The sequence below is a fragment of the Cynocephalus volans genome, chromosome 1 (assembly GCF_027409185.1).
Source record: "Cynocephalus volans isolate mCynVol1 chromosome 1, mCynVol1.pri, whole genome shotgun sequence".
Classification (NCBI taxonomy): domain Eukaryota; kingdom Metazoa; phylum Chordata; class Mammalia; order Dermoptera; family Cynocephalidae; genus Cynocephalus; species Cynocephalus volans.
In genome coordinates, this window is record NC_084460.1 from 2,130,718 (window position 1) to 2,151,412 (window position 20,695).

Below are 20,695 nucleotides of genomic sequence, written 5' to 3' on the forward strand. Positions count from 1 at the left end.
AACTCCAGGTACTTACCCAACAAAAGCAAAGGTTTTCCCTTTGGCATCTGGATCCTTAATTGCATTAATAATTCCTTTGCATACATCTACAACCTTAAAAAATTATAACACATGTTTAAGTAAGTGTTGAAAAAGAGAGAGGGAGAAAGTAAGATAGAGGAAGAGATAGGAAGGAGAGAGGGAAAAAGGAGGGAGAAAGAAAAGCAGGCCACACGAGTCACTACACAGACAACGTGATAAAATTAAATAACGGCACTGTTTTCCGACAGCTTATCATATTAGAAGGCTCAACTACAAATTTTCTCTAGTCAGCAGCGTTTCTCTTCAGATGGCTCAAGGCCTTTCTGACTTGCTTTGCTCACTGCCTTGCCGACCTCGTCTCTTACCACTCCTCCCAACTGTTACTAAACCTCACAAACTATTAGGCTGAACTACATGGAACTGTTGATATTCTACCATTTCAACTTTCAAAGATAGTAATTTTATATGGTTTTAGACCCTGTGGTTCTCAATCGGGTGGGTGATTTTGGCCCCCAGGATATTTGACAACCGTCTAGAAACATTTTTAGTTACCACAAGTAGAGGGTGGGGCTACTGGCATCTCGTGGCTATAGGTCAGGAACGCTGCCCCCATAGAAAATAATTATCTGGCCCAGAATGTCAGCACTGCCCCTACTGAGAAACCGTTGTTCAACCTAATAAGGAATCCCACATGCTCTTTCACCTCTGGGCAGACTTTTCTCTCTGAGTGAAATACTCTTCCCCAACTCCCTTTATCTGACTTACTGTTAGTCATCTCTAAGGTCTTACCTTAGAAGTCATTTCTTCTGAGAGGCCCAAGTCTGAATTAGGTGCCCCTCTGATATAATTACATAAAGCCCTCTCCCTATCACACTACTTAATACGTTGCATAACAACTGCTTAACGTACCTGCCTCTGACTGAGAGCAATTTGAAAACAGCAATTTGTGTTTGTCTAGTTAATACCTCTATACCCCCAGTGAAATGCAGTGTGCCTAGCAATGAAAGATTCCATAAATTTTTGTTAACTGAATGAACAATTAAAAACACAGAGAATACAATGCACCTCTTCTTGAGTAAACTGAGAGGCAACCAGTTGAAGCAACTAATGAGGAAGAGAATGATGAAGTTACTGGATTAGGATAAAACCAGAAAATCACTCAAGCCTGACTTCAGGTAAAGCCCCTTTCTAAGCTCTTTCATCCAGGGTACTTACATATACTGGTTGTTTCACTGTCTTCTTTCCCAAGGAAATAAGAGGTACACCACCAAACCAACGACTCTCTGCCAGATGAAAGAATAAGAACTATTAGGTTAACATAATTGTTCTGTGTAATAGAAATAATATAATAAATGTAGCTGACTCTGAGGAAGCTAATGATCTTACAAGGAGCAACCACTTGTCTTCCAGTTTTGTTGTTTTACAACCAAATAGAAAGCCAAAAAAAGCCAAACATTTAAGGACATGGAAAGCAAGCAAAAGAGGCCAAATGGCTTGGCAACTAGTCTTCTACTCTATAATCCTAAATGCATGGCCATTCCCAAGACTGAATTTATCTGCACTCCATTCTAAGGAGGACTACAGTTATCAACAGTGGTATAGTTTGAATGTTTGTCCCCTCCAAAGCTCATGTTGAAGCTTAATCCCCAGTATGGTATTCAAAATGTGGAACTTTAAGAGGTGACTGAATCATGAGGGCTCTGCTTTCATGAATGGATTGATCCACTCATGGATTAATGGGTTATCACAGTAGACTGGCTTCATAAGGAGAGGAAGAAAGCACGTTAGCACACACTCTTTCCCAGTCACCATGTGACACCCTCCACAACTTGGGACTCTACAGAGTCCCCTCCAGAAAGAAGGACCTCACCAGATGTGCCTCCCTCAACCTTGAACTTCCAGCCTCCAAAACTGTGGAATATACTAAAAAGCATATGTACTTCACAGGGCCTGGTTTTCCAAAGCCTTGCAGTTTCAAATATTGACCTTGCGGAGGACTGGAAATTTCCCTCAGAATATAAGTCTCTGTTGCAAGATAAGGATTGTGGCACAGCAGGCTGCTGGCTCAAAGACAGACTAGTTACTGATTGTTATGTAAAGATACTGAGAAATTGCTCTAGGAAGGAATGTTTGCTATGGTCAAACTGTTCTTGATAGGACCACTTAATTGCCTCACTGGAATGTCATCTGGCTTATTTCACTGAAAGTTACCAGCCTATACTGTTAAACTATAACCCCACCTATGTCTCTTCCTATAACTTCCTGGTCTGGAAAATAAATGCAGGAAGAGAACCCCAATTTGGCGTTAATTTCCCAAATGGAAGGGTTGGCTCTCGCTTGAGCATTCCCAGGGAGATTAACCACTTTGAGGCCTCTCACTGCTCAGTAGAGATAGGCTTTGAGTAATCTTTTGCATCTCCGTCACCCAGGGGAAGTGGTGTGACAAATCCACGGGGGGTGAAGCAACGCAAAGCAACACAAAACTGTGAGAAATAAATTTCTTTTCTTTATAAATTACCCATTTTCAGATATTCTGTTAGAAGCAACAGAAAATGAACTAATACAAATAAATGAGTGATACGGCATAAATAACCTAGAAAAAGACCCTAGCAAAAAAGGTAATTTAGTATATGATGAATACAGTACCACAAAACTGTGGGAAAGAGTAATGTTATACAATACATGGCACTAGGATAATTGTTCTACTATTAAAAAGGAAAATCAAAGATAATGGCTCACTTCTCACCATAAACTAAAACAAATAGCAAATGGATTAAATGTAAAGATTTTTACAAAGGTTTTTTAAAGCATTTAAAAGTAGAAATTATTTACAGTAACATCAAAAAGAATAAAATACTTAGAAATAAACAAGGAGGCAAAAGACTTGCATACTGAAAACTACAAAACATTGCTGAAAGAAACTAAAGAAAACACAAATAAATAGAAAGACATCCCAAGTTCATGGATTGGAAGACTTAACATTGTTAAGCTATTGCTATGGTCTGAATATGTCTCTTCCAAAGTCCAGGTGAGGCCAACATGACAGTATTAAGATATGGGACCTTTAAGAAGTGATTAGGCCATCAGGGCTCCTCCCTTGTGAATGGGATTAAAGTCCTCATAAAAGAGGCCTCATGAAGTAATCAGCTAGCTTGCTCTTCTATGCTTCTGCCACGTGAGGACACAGCATTGGTCTCCTTTACCCTTCTGCCTTCTGTCATGTGAGGACACAGCAAGAAGGCCTTTACCAGATGACAACACTTTGATCTTGGACTTCCCAACCTCCAGACTGTAAGAAATAAATTTCTATACTTTATAAATTACCCAGTCTTAGGTATTTTATGATAGCAGCACAAAATGGACGGAAACAGATGTCAATACCACGCAAAGCAATCTACAGATTTAATGCAATCCCTATCAAAATCCCAATGGCTTTTTTTTTTTTCTTCTGTAGAAATACAGAAAAATCCATTCTAAAATTCATATGGAATCTCAAGGGCCCCAAACAGCCAAAACAATCTTGAAAAAGACAAGCAAATTTGGAGGTCTCATACGTCCTGATTTCAAAACTCATTACAAATCACAGTAATCAAAACAGTGTACAGTGATCAAAATAGTTACATAAAGACAGACATACAGAACAATGCGATAGAGAGAAATAACTCTTGTATACATGGTCAAAAGATCTTTGACAAGGGCAACAAGATCATTCATTTGGGAAAGAACAATCTTTTTAACAAATGGTGTTGGGAAAACTAGATATCCACATGCAAAAAAACTAATTTGGATCTTACATTATACCACATAGCAAAATTACCTCAAAATAAATTTTAAAAACCTATACCTAACGGCTAAAACTGTAAAATTCTTAGAAGAAAACATGGGGGGAAGCATCATAACATTAGACTTGGCAATGATCTCTTTGATATGATACCAAAAGCAACAGCAACAAAAGTAAAAACAGATAAACTGGATTACATCATAATTAAAAACTTCTGTGCCCCAATGGACACAATTAGGAGTGAAGAGGCAACCTACAGAAGGAGAGAAAATATTTGCCAATCATATATCTAATAAGGGTTTAATATCTAGAATATATTAAGACCTCCTACAACTCAACAACATAGTAAACTGAATTAAAAAATAGGCAAAGGATGTGAACAGACATTTCCCTAAATACATGAGTGGACAACAAGCACATGAAAAGGTGCTCGATATCACTAGTCATTAGGAAAATGTAAATCAAAACCACAATGAGCTACCTCACACCCATTAGGATGGCTACTATAAAAAAAAAAAAAAAAAAGAAAAGAAAATAACAACTGTTGACAGGGATATGGAGAAATTATAAACCTATGGACCACTGGTGGGAATGTAAAATGGTACAGCCACTATGGAAAACACTATGGTAATTACTCAAAAAAGTAAAAATAGAATTACCATATGATCCAGATTTCCACTTCTCAGTACATACCCAAAAGAACCAACAGTGAAGTCTCAAAGAGATATTTGTATATCCATGTTCATATAGCATTATTCACAATAGCTAAAAGGTGAATGTAACCCAAGTATCCATTGACGGATAATAGTTAAACAAAATGTGGTATATCCATGCAACGAAATATAAGCCTTAAAAAGGAAGTAAATTCTGACACATGCTATATAACATGGAAGAAACTTGAGGACACTATGCTAAGTGAAAAAAGCCAGTCACAAAAAGACAAATACCATATGGTCCCACTTATGTGAGGTACCTGGAATAGTCAAATTTATAGAAGGAGAAAAGTCAAATGGTAGTTGCCTAGGGCTATGGGGAGGAGAGAATGAGGAGCTGTTGTTCAACGGGTATAGAATTTCAATTTTGCAGGATGAAAAACTTCTAAGAGATTGAATGTGAAGTATACCCACTGTTGTTGCACAATAATGTGAATCTACTTAATACTGCTGAGCTGTGCCTTAGAAATGTTTAAGATGGTGTCTTAGTCTTAAGCCCCAAAAGTCTTAATTCATTCCAGCATCAATTCTAAAGTCCAAAGTCTCATCCAAATAACATCTAAATCAGGCATGGATGAGACTCAAGGTCAACCAGTGGCAAAATTCCTTTCCAGCCATGAATCTGTGGAACCAGACAAGTTATGTGCTTCCAAAATATGAAGGTGGGATAGGTGTAGGATTGACATTCCCATTACATAAGAAAGAAAGGGGTGACCAATCCTAAGAAGTCTAAAACCTAGCAAGGTAAATTCTGTTAGGAAAGAACAGAATCAAGAACAAGGATCAAGATTAATTCTCTTTGCCTAGATGTCCTGCCTTCTGGACCCACTGAGATGGCAGTCTTACTTTCAGGACCCATTGCAGCAGTAGTCCTACCTTTAGCACCCGCAGGGCCAGCAATTCCACCCCAGTGGCTCTGTTGGGTAGGGGTCACACCCCAAAGGTTCCAGGCAACCCTGTTCTGAAGGCTCCAGGCAGCCCCATCTCCAAGATTCTGGGTGGCACGACCCCCAAGGCCTCTAGCAGAAGCCATCTGGTCTGTTGAAACTGAGACAATGTCCCCATCCTTTGAAACCAAAGAGTCAGACCCAAACTTCTCTGAGCTGCCTTTGGGGTCACTCTTCTGGATTCTTGAAGAGTAGCTTATGGGCACAGCTGAAAAATCATATTGTCTTGTCTGACAGCATTCCTTCATTCTGTCCTGCTCTCTACCACCTCTAGTGCAAACTGGTGTTGTCTTTGCTGATATCACCCCATGTCTCTTCCTTGCTTCTGTTGAGATGCCTGGTTAGTCCATAAGTCACATCCATAATGTCTTTATGAAATGCTGTTCAGCCACCCTTTGGGTTCTCTTCAAAATAAGCTTTATCACTTTTTGCAATATAGACAGGCTGAGAATTTTTCAAATCTTCAGGTTCTGGGTCCTTTTTGCTAAACTATTCCTTCTTCAATTCATCTCTGTCCTTTAGCATTTTACTATAAGCAGTCGGGAAGAATCAAGGAGCTCCTTCAACATTTTGCTTGGAAATCTCCTCAGGTAATAACCAACTTCACTGCTTATAAGTTCTACCTTCCACAAAACACTAGAACACAGTTCAGCAAAGTTCTTTGCCAGTTCCTCTAGTTTCCAATAACATGTTCCTCATTTACATCTGAGACCTTAAAAAATTGCCCTTAACATCCATATTTCTGACATGCACCTCAAAATTCTTCTAGCCTCTACCCATTACCCAGTTCTAAAGGCACTTGTACATTTTTAGGTATTTGTTACAGCAGCACTACACTTCTCAGTACCAAAATCTGTATGAGTCTGCTCAGGCTGCCATAACAAAATGCCATAGATTAGGTGGCTTAAACAACAGGAATTTATTTTCTCATAGCTCTGGAGGCTGGGAAGTCCAAGATCAAAGTGCCAGCCAATTTGTTTCCTGGTGAGGGCCCTCTTCCTGATTTGTGAACAGCCAGCTTCTTGCTGTGCTCTCCTACGGACTTTCCTCAGTGTGTGCATGCAAGGAGAGAGAGAGAGAGAGGAGGAGAGATACCTTTCTCTCTTCCTCTTCTTGCAGGGCCACCAGCTCTATGGAACCAGGACCTCACCCTTATTACCTCATTTAACCTTAATTACCTCCCAAAAGCCTATCTCCAAATTAAGTCATGTTTGGGATTAAGGATTCAACATATGAATTTTGGGGGACACAATTCAGTCCATAGCAGACGAAAAATTTTATATGATGTACATTTTACCATACTTTTTTTAAAAAAGTTGGAATTAATACAGAATGTAAGTGGATGCAGGCAACAGGGCGAAAAACACATGATAAAAACATCAGAGTTGAATAAACAAACTGACGTACATCCATACAATAGAACGTTATTCAGCTACACAAAGAAATGAGCTATCAAATCACAAAAGACAAGTAGGAACCTGAAATGTATACTGCTAAACGAAAGAAGTCAGTCTGAAAAGGCTACATACTGTATGATTCCAATTATATGACATCTAGAAAAGGCAAAACTATGATGACAGTAAAAAGATCCATGGTTGCCAGGTGTTTGGGGCGGGGGTAGGAGGATAGGGATAAATAGGTAGAACACAGGGTATTTTAGGGCAGTGAAATTATTCTGATGGATATTCTTCTAGCATCTCACCAAGGTTACAAAGCTAGTATGGCCAAGATTTAAACTCAAGTCTCTGGTTCCAAAATTCAAACTTTTTCATTGATCTAAGTAGCTTCTTTTTGCTTGACCTTAGTGTTAGAACATCATGCTCTATCTGTTTGAGCCAACTGGCCAGCCCTGTTGCTTTTTTGATAATGAGTAACAAAGACCACGAGAAGGACCATACTAACTATGAAAACATAACCTTAGGGAAGAAAAAGGCAATTGCAGGAGAAAAAACACAGTATCCCCCCTTATCTGCAGGAAATACATTTTAAGACCCCAGCAGATGCCTGAAACCACAGCTAGTACCAAGCCCAATATACTAGGATGAAGCATGGGTGAAACCTTTCCATAAACAAGATGGTTGTCACCATCGCTTCCTGATTATGTTGCCAGAACATGGGCAGATACTTTCTGTTTTTGATTTTGAGAGTGCATTGGTTCTTGCTCTCTACACTAAACATGGCTTTATCATATGCCCTACAGCACTGCCACATAGTACCAGAGTTAATCCGTCATTCCATGTTTCATGCCCTGATGCCTCCTTCACACTTTTATGAGTCAGTAATGTACTTTCCTTGCCTAAACATTATTCTCAATCTCTAAAAACTTCCATGATGATAGCATAGCAAAACTTCAGAAACAAACTCAGTATCTGCTACTAGAGAAATGGTTAAATTTAAATGTTTTTTGACCACAGTTGGCCACCCATGTAGGAATTACTGTATAACCTTAGTTTGTCAAATCAGAGAACACTGTTAGCTTGTGCTCAACTTCAACCTGGTCAACCAGTATCTCTCTCTTCCACTGTTAAGAAAACGTACTTGCAAAATGATTGAGGAATCTGTCCTCCCTTCCAAAGATGTCCGATGGCTTTATGATAGTGGCTTCCGGAAATGCTTCTCTCACCTCCTTCTCTCCAACAGCCTAAACAAACAACCAAGCAAAACTGTTCTAAGTTCTGAGACAAATGAACAAAGTTTCCATTCTCTCCACTGTCAGGACACTGCTTGTATTTCAAAGGTCATATTTTCCTCCAGATAAAGGTAACCATACTATTCACAAAACTCAATTACAGAATTTTTTTTAAAAAAATAACACACAAAAATGCCCTGTCTCTTATGGCTCTTGTTTCTTCCCATTTCAATGGGTTTCTTCCCATTTTTACTCTAGGGAAGCTTATGTCGAAGAAGAAAGGAGAAAAATAAGGGTAGAATTTTTCCAGACTCCATTTTCCTTTATTTACAGATTCTCTGGTTTGTATCAACCATCTAGCAGCCTGTCAGAGACAGGAGAGCATGGTGACAGTGGGCAAAAATAATGGAAGTGGCAGCAGTATGTACCTGTCCAGAGAAGGCCAGGGACTGAGTCAATTACCTTCCTGATGTCAAATGCTATAACATCCTTACTTGTTATCACCTATTAACCTCCTGGACAAGCCCTCTGGTTCAGTGAAGGTATCATCACCTAGTTCAGTCTTCCTTTCCACCATAGCACCATTGTGGTGACATCAATGTCTAAGTGGACTTGGACATCTCAGGTTCTTGAGCTTCTCAACTCTGATGATCTCCTCTTCACTTCACTTCTGCCACTCTCAACTCAGTGACACCACAGCCCGTACCAACAACTGAAAATGCCCTTCTTCTGAAACACTGAATGAAGACATCCTACTCTAAGATGACAATCTCCAGCCTGCTTGCTCTTTGTCTACTCCCGATTCTGCTTTCCCTGTATCAGCTCCTCCAAATTTTCCTGCCCTCCCATCTGTACTCCAGAATGAATTTGGCCCATCTTTTCAAACACTCTCTTACCAAAATTGTAAACTACCTTGTCCCATTGTCCTTTACTCTACCCACCAGGTAAAATCCTAACCTTGGAAGAGCCCCATTAACCTCCTTTCAGCCATGCACTCCTACTGGCTTCAGCAGCTAAAGAAAATAAATTTAAAAAACAAAAAAACTATAAATTCATGTCATTCAATTTTAACTGGACCCTCAATATTTCCCAGAAATAGTGTTTTCCTCTAGTTAATTTATCTCTCATAAGACAATCTCAAACAGTTTCTATTCTATTCAAATTTCAGACTTCCCCTTCTTTCCTCCTCCTTCTAGTAAATGACTTTACTTTCTAATTCATAGAGAAAATAAAAGATAGCAGAGAAAAACCACCTCAAGTCCTCACCACTAAACCTACAAACTCAGGTAGATGAACCACCATTTCCTCCTCCTCTTTGCACAGCAGAGTGCCACACCAGTGCTTTCACTTTCTCAGGAATCTGCCCAATTTACTCTCTCCCACGTCTCAGTCTCACTCGCTTTACCAGCATCTTCCCGCCTGCACTGAAACAATATAGATCCTCTGCCTTAAAAGAAAAAAAATTCCAACTCCACATTGCCTTCCAGCTTCTACCCTCTCTCTCTCTTTCCCCTCTCGGAAGCCAAACTACTTGAGAATGTGCCTACCCGTACTGTCCCCACTGCTTCAGTGCCAACTCACTCCTCATCTATACTCTGGGTTCTGCTCCAACAGTTGCACTGAAGCTATTCCTGATAATATCACTGATGACCTCCATGTCAACTGATCCAAGGTGACTTCACAGTTCTTATCTTGACTTCTCAATGGCATTCGTAAGTATTCCCTCCTTCTTGCGACAGTCTTCCCTTGGCTTCTACAACATCGTACTCTCCTGGTGTCCCTTCTACTTCACCATGTCCACTCTTGCCCGGTCTTTTGTTTGTTTTGGTTTGGTTTTTGCAGGTGCCTCCTCCTCTACCAGGTCACTAACCATTGGTATTCCTCTGGGCCCAGTCCAAAGTTCTCTTCTCAATCCACACTTCCTCGCTTGGCCATCTCATCCTCTCCCATTACTTCAATTAACAACAAATGCTGGTGACTCCCAAATTTATACCTCCAACTCAGACCTCTCTTCTGAGCCACAGGATCATAAACACCATTCATCCCCATTACCTGGATGCTTGACACACACCTGAAACCCGAGTCCAAAACTGGATCACCTTCCATTCTCTCAAGCAAAATAGTGCTCCTCAGTGTTTCCTGTGCTTGGAATTACCTAAAGAGAGTTAAAAATACTGCTGCCCCAGTTCTACCCCAGGAAATTCTATTCAATTGGTCTGGGGTGCAGCCTGGGCATCAGGATTTTTAAAGCTCCATCAGTGACTGTAACGTGCAACTAAGGCTAAGAATGATTGCCTTAAACCCTAGTCTTCTCAAGTATTTCCTATCTCTTTCAATAGTGCCACTGTCCACCAGTGGCTTAAGCCAGAGGGCTGGACATCTTCGACTCCTTTCTTTCTCACCACTGACACTCCCTACCCCTTCCAAACAATCATAAGATTCAGATGATTTTATGAATGCTAGCGCAGAGGCAGGCACAAGTGCTCCCACTCATTTTCTCTCTTTCTCCAGTGTAGTATGAGAATGTGAATCCTGGACATACGTATGCCAGCTCTGTGACTATAAGAACCAAAGCTTACACAAAGAAAATGTCAGAGTTAAGGGAATCGGAGAAACAAAGCTGGAGCCCTGATAAACCCTGGCACCAATCTGCAGCTAAGGTTCCCTGTTACTTACCGCTGCTTCCCTGATTTGTTAGATACGAGGGCCTATAAATTCCCTTTATGTTTAAGCCATTTGACATCAGATTTTCTGATGCCAGTAATTAAATGCTCCTAATGGATAGGTGTTCTCTCCCCCATTATATGCCCTGATGGCACAATTTGCTACTTTGCAACACTTGGTACATCTGGAATTATTTTCCCCAGTGGAGTAGAAACTTAATATAAGCCAGGACCATGTCTGTTTTATTTACTACTGTATCCCCAGTGCCTAACACTCCATGTGGTACATAGTAGGTATTTAATAAATAATTTGTTGAATAAGTAAACACAGTGCGTTAAAAGTTGCAGGCATTGTCAAGGAACTCTGTTGTTCTTATCAGCATGACTTAAAACAGCCTTCCATATGGCAGAAACCAAATGTTAAGGACAATCCCAGACACTGATATCCCTTCTGAGTCCCTGATGACAAAGACATTTCAGGTTATAGACTGACTCCAAACTAGACTGGTCAATCTCTAGGTATGGGGTTTCTGGGAGTATTCACATAGCCTAAGTACCATGTGAATAGCCATTTCTCTTGGCAAATATTTATCCCCGTCATTCTCAGTGTTCACATCACCCTTTTAGGAGTGCCATAAAACCATGACTACACAGGGATTTGAGAAAGCAAGTGGTCCTATATCCATGGTAGGTGACACAGGTCTGACTCCTTTGGAAGGAGTCATATTCTACCTCTTATGATGGTTTCTTGGTAATTCTATTATCTCCCAAAAAACTTTAAACATCTGAGGGCTGGTAATAATGGTAACAATATGGTCTATTTATCTTTGAAGCCCCTTAGCCCCTGCAAACAGAAGGTGCTCAACCAAAACCTCAGAATACAACACAGTCTCATACTTAGTTCTGTATATGGAGAATTAGAAACCCTTTTAATTCTGGATATGTCAATGAGAAACCCTTCTCACTTAAATCATTTTTCAAAGGGGCCAAGAAACTCAAGGTCTGTGATCCACTTCCCAAGTCAAATTGCTATGAGGGTACTTCAAAGAGTTCGTAGAAATATTCATATTATCTTTTAATTCCATTTTTCCACAAATCTTTTGAAGTACGCTCAAACTTGCCTTATTTCTCAGATATCTAGAAGAGCTTTTAATATCAGCATTCAGATGTGAAATGTGGATGAATTTTTCAACTCCAGCTTCCTTGGACACTTGAGCAATTGCTTGGGGAATCTTCACAAAAACATCTTCAAAATAAAAGTTTCTGGGAAGGAAAAAAAAGGGGGCGGGGGGGATTAGTTAAGAACTCCAGACTCAGGATTTCAAAGCTTTCTGTGATAGGCTGGTTTTCATAACAGTACTGGAATTCATAAAAGTTGAACTTTTAAACAGCAGTGATTTAACTTAAAGCCAAAGCTAATGTTTTTGTTTTTGTTTTTTTAATTTTACAGGCCTGCTTGCCGTCATTACTGTACATAATTTAAGGTTTATTCTAAATTATAAACCCAGCATACATCACATTCTGTGTTCTCAAGGAATCCTGAGGCTGAGGCCCTTTCATAAAAACTGGCTGCACTGGTTGGTGGGGAGGAAGGAAGTGCTGGGAGCTGGAAGGGGAATAACTGGTGTTTTCTTCAGGGGGAAAAATACTAAAAAATCAGTCAGTCACCAATTCAATTCAATAACATTAACTAAATGCTTACTCTGTACAATGCACCGTATTAGTCAGTACAGGGGATATACAGTTGAATAAGACCCTCTAAGTCACCAAAGAACTTACAAAATATTTGATGAGACAGCTATATATAAATAAACCTAAGTCAAACTTTAATAAATGCTAAATGACAAGTGTAAGCAAAGTGTTGTGTAACTACAGGATCAAAATGTTATTTGTTGATAAACAACCCACACAAAGGCTAAAAAGAACTGTACAAATTAGTACTCAAACCATCTTTAATTAATAATGCAGAGAAGAGATCTAGAATGCTGTCCACGGAAGAAAAACCAATGTTCAGTTTGCTGAACAGTGAACAGGCAAATACTACCTCCCATCCCCATCCAAGATGGACAGAACGATGCACAGGTCCAACACTGGTCTTTCTACCGAACTAATAACACCAGCCACATTAACACAACCCACACTAGCTCTTTATGGGCAGCACATCACACTGCTGACCTATACCAGACTTAGTGCCAACTAAATCTTCTAAGGGGCTTCTATATAAATGGTTGTTCAATCAACCCCTACTGATGAACCATGTCTGGTATATAGAAGGTGCCCAATAAATGTCTACTGAAGCCTAAGAGAGACTTACGCAAAGAAGAAATAAGAGTCAAAAACTTACCTAGTTTCCCATTCCCGTCCAACAAGATTGATGACCACATTGCTGTGCTGTACTGCTCGTTGGATAGAATCTTTGTCTCTCCCATTCCATTCCTACAAAAGCAGTAGCCAATCAGACAAAAACATAAGGGATGCACCCTGGCACTTAACACTTCTCTGTCCACCCCCACTGGCAAGTTTCAAAATGGGCCATGAGGTCTCAAACTCCTTGCTGATTCTCTGACCCTTCTGGAGACAAATAGGTCAAAGTTTGTTGTACTCAGGTAATCAAATAACAGAACTAGAAAAGAAGCTGTTTTTAATAGAGCAAATTAGTTTTTGTCCACCCAGCTGCCTCCCCCTCCATTACCATGTTTGTACAGAAATCCAGGAATCAGTCTCCCCTCTTGAAATATAGCCAAAGAAGCAAGGATTGTTAGGGAGGTTTAAAAAAATTTTTTTTTTAGAAACAAGAAATTTCCAATATAAGTATTATACTTAGCTAATGAACATTCAATAAAGAATAAATGAAATGTCATTAAAAATAAGTCAAAATGTAAAGGGATTACAAGTAATATGTGTGAATATAATTAAGGATGTTTACCAAACATTTTTTAAAAGGAAAGTGTGTCAACGGAAGAGTTGAGTTTCACACAGGCTAATATAGTAGGAAGTTAGCTAAAAGAATAGTAGACCAGAGCATTAAGGCCCAGAGAGCACAGCAATCAATAGGATGGCTGTGGGCATTTTGAGCAGCACAATTTTGAGGAAAGGGACTGCCCCATGTACTGTAGGATATTTAGCATCCCTGCCTGCTACCTAATAAACTAGTATGGTTCTCCCATCATTGTGACAACCAAAAGAGCCCCATACATTTAAATCACTGCCTTAAAGGTTCTCCCTCACCCCCTTCCCCCTGCCTTGCCCCATTGGCAAGTACAGGCCTAAAAAGAGAACCTGTAGATTAAAGCAGGATAACAACAGTGAATGCTCAAGAAGGACTGTTCTAAGTTAAATCTAGGCCAAGTAAACCAAGTTATAAAAGACCGTATTTGTGATTTTTTTGTCTATAGAAGAGCTGTCCAATAGAAATATAAAATGAGGCACATACATAATTCTGAATTTTCTACTTTCTGAATTTTCTTCTGACCACATTTAAAAGAGCAAAAAGAAACATGTAAAACTCATTTCGATAATATATTTTATTTATCCTAATATATCCAAAATATTATTTCAACATGCAATAAATGTAGAAAATTATTAGTGACATATTATATACAATTTCCTTCATACTGTCTTTGCAATTTGGTGTGTATTTTATACTTACAGCACATCTCAATTCAGACTAGCCACATTTCAAGTGCTCAATAACCACATGTGGCTAGTGGCTAACACATTGGACAGCACAAGTCTAGAGCAGTGGTTGGCAAACTATAATCCATAGGCCATATCTGGCCTGCAGCCTAATTTTGTAAATAAAGTTTTATTGGAACACAGCCATGCCCATTCATTTTTGTATTGTCTATGGCTGCATTCGGGATACAAAGGCAAAGCTGAGTAATTATGACAAAGATTCTATGACCTGCAAAGCCTAAAATATTTACTATCTGGCCCTTTACAGAAAAAAATTGCCAACTGTCGGTCTAGAGCTTGCATGCCAAAACACGAGATGCAGGAACTCAGCTGAAAAAAATGTCCTCTGGATGGAGGAAGCCCTTGGTCCACTGTGGGATGAAACTGCTGCTTTATTATACTGGCTCTTACTCCTAAAAATGACCTTAATAATTTACATTTGTCAACTCCAATAATAATTTCTAAAGGCTTTTACCAGAAAGATAAGCTGGCCCAGGTCACCCATGGGACGAAGGTGCATGGTGTCATATCTCTCACACCGATAGGGTATTATCACCTGTGATCCCATACGTCCTAAAAAAGAATGGATTGAAACAGGGTCAACATCAACATAGCATGATTACGTTATACAATACTGATTTGGTAAATATTTAATTCTAGTATGATATGTGAACTGATATTACATTTAACAAAAAACATATTTTTGCCATGCTAAAGATGCCAAGGGACTTTTCAGAGTCCTTTATTCCCATTTTAATGTCCAACATAGGAAGCAGATAAAAATTACACAAATCCAAAACAGGAGTAATTTGTAATACTGTTAAAATGAAGAGAAACATAGCTCATAAGCTTTGTATCAGGCAATGCTAATCAACGGCAACAAAGCATACTGAACTCAGGAAACTTTACTTACCAAGATGGTTGACAACATATCGGCCCAGGAATCCTGTTGCTCCAAACACAGTGGCCACCACCCCACTGACTGAAGAACGCCCACCTTTCCCATGAGGTATGAGCGCATGATGAAGATGGCGGCAGGGTGGGCCGTGAAACAGGGATGTAGCTATTGCAGTAATGGCAGAACCTTAAACAAAACCCCAGAGTGGACAAATATGGCAAATGTTAATATAAAAGCATCTATGAATACAAATAGATTCTTTCACAAGAAACTTGTAACATTATTTTGCCATCAATACCTCAGTAATTTAAGTCCCAACGGCAATAATAAACATAAACTTTTACAACATAGATTCCATAGGATTTGAGGAAATATATAAAAATTAGAAAGTAAACTCCCTAATCTATAGGATATAACTTACCTAGGAAGGAAGATAAGTCACATTAACCAAAAACATGCAGCAGCTACAAATTAAGTATAAACCTCTGTGGTGAAAGGAACTGAGAATACAAATTAAGGGAATGATAAGTCACAATACCATGACGAAGGATTCTTAGATGAAGCATCTTGAGAAAGGTTTTAAGAAGAATAACAAAAAATAGAATTCCATGAGAAACACATAACACATCTAACCATGCAGAGGTAGAAATGAATAACCCTAATGCTGGGTAACAACAAAAGACTTACCTGAAACAGATTCTGAAACTGATGATTAATGAAAAATAAAGTTGACATGGATTGAAGGCAGAGGACTGTTAGTACAGAACTTTTTTTTTTAAGCAAAGAGTGCAGCTCAGACTTAATAAAAACCACTGAAAAACATCAAAAACTATGATAAAAGGAGTAGAGTGCTTGAGAAAAGGTTTTCCGACTTTTAGAAAGGTTAATTGCAAGTGATCTGTTTAACCTCCCACCATTTCTTCTTCATAGACTCAGTTTCTAGGTACTAGAAGAAACCCTCAAAGTTCATGCATCAATGCTTACAAACGTATGCATAGGGACCATCTGGCCTTAGCCTGAACACGTGCAGAGTTAGGAAACAAAACTTCCTGTAGCAGCCCACTCTATTTGAGCTATTCAAACAGAATGCTCTACCATAAGGGGAATCAGTGACTGCTTCCCAGAAGTTTTTACCCTATGTTCCTCTGGAATGCCAAAGAACAAATCTGATCTCTTTTCTGCATTTAAGAGCAGCACTAAGTATTCTCTTCCCCAGGTTAAACATCCCTAGCTCTGTCAACTATTCCTCATATGGCAGAGATGTAGATCTCCTTTGGATACACTCCAATTTTCAAGTCCTTTCTAACTTATTAGTGCAGAGTTGTTGTTTTTGTTTTGTTCTTTTGTGGCTGGCCAGTACAGGGATCAAAAGTGAAGAGTTTTAGAGCAAGTTACCCAACTTTCGCCAGGTATCTGGCATTGTTCTAATTGCTTAGGAGGTATTATCCTATTTAATGATATCTTTATCACCACTTTACAGATGAGGAAACGAAAGTTCAGAGAGGTTGGTGACTAACCCAAAGAGCCAGTAAAGGAGACTGAAAAGCAGGCCAGTGAGATAGGAGGGAAAAAAAAGAAATGGCATACAGAAACCAAACCAAGTGTTTTAAGCTGGCCGGTTAGCTCAGTTGGTTAGAGCATGGTGCTGATAACACCAAGGTCCAGGGTTCAGTCCCTTTACCTGACAGCCACACAGAAAAGAAAGTTTTGAGGAAAGAATTGTTACTCTATGAAATGCTGCTGAAAAGTGAAGTAGGAAGAGGACAGAGGACCATAGAATCTGGCTGTAGATGGCCTTAACAAGAGCAATGTTATTGGATTAGTGGAACTGAAAGCCAGACCGTAGAGGGCAAAATAGGGAATATGAGGCAAGGAAATAATAAGAGGAGTATCGCTAATTCTTCTGAGGAGATGTGATCTAAGAGCCAAAAAGAAATGGGACCAGAGGAATGGGACAAGGAAGGTCGTGGGTGGTTGTTTTTAATATGAGATATTATAACATATTTATACACTAATGAAAATGACTCAATAGAGGGTGGAAATTACTGATTCAGAAGAAGGAATGAATAGGTAAGAGAGGCTGGGATTGAATGCAGAGTGAAGGAAAATGCCTTAGATCAGAGCAGAAGTAGCTGATCCACTGTTAACAAGAGGAAAGGCAGAAAATTATCACAGGTCGGCTCTTAGATTTTATGGTGAGAAAAAGACTTTCTCTGTAAAGCTGAGAATGAGACAAAAGCGAATGTTAGGAGTTTTAGGAAACTGGCAATGTTAAATAAAGATTATGGAGAAAGGGAAACCAAGTTTCCTAGAAAAATGTAGTGTTGAAAGTTTACTTGATATCTGTATTCTGAATTTAAACTAAGGCCAGTTAGTTTGGAGATTTCCCTTGACCCATTCTTCATTGTTCAGGGGCAGGCAGGAAATATGTGGAAAGTTTGGTTTAATCAGGATCAATATTTTTTATGACAAAAGAACATGGGATGAGGAGCTGAGAATATATAAAAAGGACCAATTAAAGTGATGATTAAGAAAGTAAGGACCTAGGATATAAGACAGGGAAAAGATGGCAGAGTCAATAAAATGAAAAGAATTACTGCAGTCAAGGAATGAATACCTCAAAGGACTATTGTAAGGATTAGAGTAAATATACATAGAGCATCAGCACATTACCTAGCACACATTAAGCACTCCACCAATAACAGTGGCTTTCATTTATTATTACTTCAAAATTCCTTAGTGTAATGTTACATTAACCTTTGTTTTTCAACAATTGTGGGCCAAGCACTGTTCCAGAAACTGTAAACAGCAAAAAAGACAAAATCCCTGGCCTAATGGACCTCACAGTTTAGAGGGCTGACATGAGAATTAATAATATACAGAAAAGCATCTGTCACAGTGCCTTGCACGTGGTAGGTGCTCAATAAATATAAATTATTACTCTCTTAGGCTCCAGCCTCCCCACTTTCTTCCACTTATTATGAACACCACAAGGAGAATAATTTTTATTCTAAATACACTCATTATATTCCTCTGCTCAAAAACCTACATTAATTTCCTACTGCAGTATCCAAACGAACAGTCCAGACATATTTGCTTGCACACTGAATTAGTTTTTAAAAAATATTTATTTAAAAATTATATACATGTTCTATGTAGTACCAAATATTTTACACACATTATAAAGCACATATTAAAGTACTTAAAATAATGTTTGCTATACAGTTTGAACTGTTTGTATTAGCTATTGTCATTACAGAAAAGGTTTTTTTAAAGCTCTAATATTGTATTTTTGCATCCTATTGGTTCCTCTTGCACAATCCATTTTGGAAACCACTGGTCTAAGCTCTGCTTGGCTCTCAAAGGCCTTTATTATCAGATCCCATCACACATTCACCCTTCTCCTTTCCTACTATCCCAGATACACAGGTAGTCATTCCACTGCCTCTTGAACATCTTGTGACTGCATTCTCACCCCCTTGTCATGGCCAGTGGCCGACTTTCCAGACTGTAACAACCCTAAAGAGATCAGTGAAAGCACTAGAGTTCTCCACCAGTCTTCCAATCTCCCCTCACTATTTCAAGTGATACTAATCTTTCCCTTTTCTGATTTCCTATGGTACTTAACAGTCTTGCCACACTTAACTATATGCAATTGTTTCACACAGTTCTGTCCCATAGTGTTTGGATTACGTTACACACTAGAATTGCCTCTCCAAAATATACTCAAAAGCTTAGCTTACCAAAGGCAATAAAGCAGAGTGTTTAAGAGCACAAGTAATGATGTCAATTTAAAGAAAAAAAAAATTGATGAAAATATCTAGAACTGTGGTTAGCCGATAGTAGGCGCTCAAAAAAAAGCAGTTATTATCATTCACAACCTACACTATGTCATACCAATGTAATAGTTTAACAAGAACCAGTCAATGCCCTTGCAAGGAAGTCATGGCTACAAAACCATCTACTATAAATGATGTGCACGGAAACCTTCCCAGTAGTATGTAGGAGTTCTACCTAAGATGGAAAACAAAAAAGGATCGTCTAAACACTTCTGATTCTTGCCTCAGGCGAGAACTACCTATAGTTCTTTTAAAACTTCAAGGTAAACGGAGTTAATCTCAAAAATTCTGATTCAATAGCTCTACAATGAGTTCCCCCTTCTATTTCTGATAAAGCTGAGTGATTCTGACACCAGCCAATTTTGAGAGCAAATAATATTCTGTAAGGACTAAAATACACTATGGAAAAATACAACTTTTGGGGGTTGATTGTGGAGAAGTACAGAGTAAAAAAATGATGATAAAGCATAATCGTATTCTAATTTCCTTGCTTTTCTAGCCACTTAGTGAGTTGAAAAACAAATGTATGTTTCAATTTGAGGACTGAGAGCAGATCCAATCAGAACAGAAAGAAAAATGAACAATGTTGACAAATCCCACGAATCCTTCAGTCTTCTTCACTCTCCTTTCCAGCAAGCTCCTGATTCTTCTCTCCACAAACACCCCTCTCTCCCCCAGACCCCGGCGCTTTGACCTAACACACCCTACATCTACAGAGAAGCTTTCGGTTAAAAAAGGTACTTTTACAAATATTACTTCGGCTAATTTTCTCAGAGGATCCCTGACATTGCGGTATTATCATTTCCACTGTGACAGGAAGAATCTGAAGTCGAGGCCGATTGCACAAGATCACAGAGTCAATCCATGAAATTGGGCAGTCAATCCACTGCCCTTTTCCCCTCTCCCTTTCTGATTCCTCCCCTCCCCATACAAATATTGCCCATAACAACCCTATCAGAACTCTGATTCTCTCGATCCGTTACGTGTCCCCCACCTCCTCCTCTTCCCTTCCTGCTGATGTTCTCTTGTCCTCTCCCCAAATGCACAATTTAATATGTGAGCCGAGGAGGTGGAAAAGAAAAGAGAGGAGAAATGGACAGACCAGGGTACCTAGGCAGTTGGCGTGACCTCCGCAGCACGGACTCACTCCCAAAGCCTTAGATCCCCGTCTCGAAATCCCGATCCAGAGCTGCCGTTCCCGGTGACACTTACGTGACATTGGCAGGACCCGGACAAGCTGGCGGTGAACCGCGGCCGCCATCTTCCCCCACAATCCTCCACGGCCGGTGCGCCCGGATGACTACATCCGGGGTCTGGAAGCTGGGTCTGCGCAGGCGCTACCCGGGAAAAATAGACGAAAAGAGATCCGGCAGAAGAGAGGACGAGACGGGAAGGGAAGGGAAGTGAAGAAGAGGGGGAAGAAGGGAAAGGAGAAGAATTTGGGGATCTGGAATGAACCGTAAAGATGATCTCTTATTTTCGAGGAACCTGAAGTTCAGAGCCAAGCACAGACTGATTCAGGACAGACG

The 20,695-nt window shown here is 39.5% G+C and overlaps 1 protein-coding gene across 1 annotated transcript in view; it reads right to left on the reverse strand.

The window, feature by feature from the left end:
• The window catches only part of NDUFA9 (NADH:ubiquinone oxidoreductase subunit A9), a 32,818-nt gene extending 12,357 nt beyond the window's left edge, over positions 1-20,461 (reverse strand). The window contains exons 1-8 of the mRNA XM_063098213.1: positions 20,379-20,461; positions 15,343-15,513; positions 14,905-15,002; positions 13,099-13,190; positions 11,876-12,017; positions 8,001-8,103; positions 1,237-1,304; positions 17-93 (exon numbers count right to left, since the gene is read on the reverse strand). Coding sequence (XP_062954283.1) covers positions 17-93; positions 1,237-1,304; positions 8,001-8,103; positions 11,876-12,017; positions 13,099-13,190; positions 14,905-15,002; positions 15,343-15,513; positions 20,379-20,427 — 800 coding nt within the window. The 5' untranslated portion in view covers positions 20,428-20,461. The remainder of the gene's footprint in view (positions 1-16; positions 94-1,236; positions 1,305-8,000; positions 8,104-11,875; positions 12,018-13,098; positions 13,191-14,904; positions 15,003-15,342; positions 15,514-20,378) is intronic.
• Between the last annotated feature and the right edge of the window lie 234 nt (positions 20,462-20,695).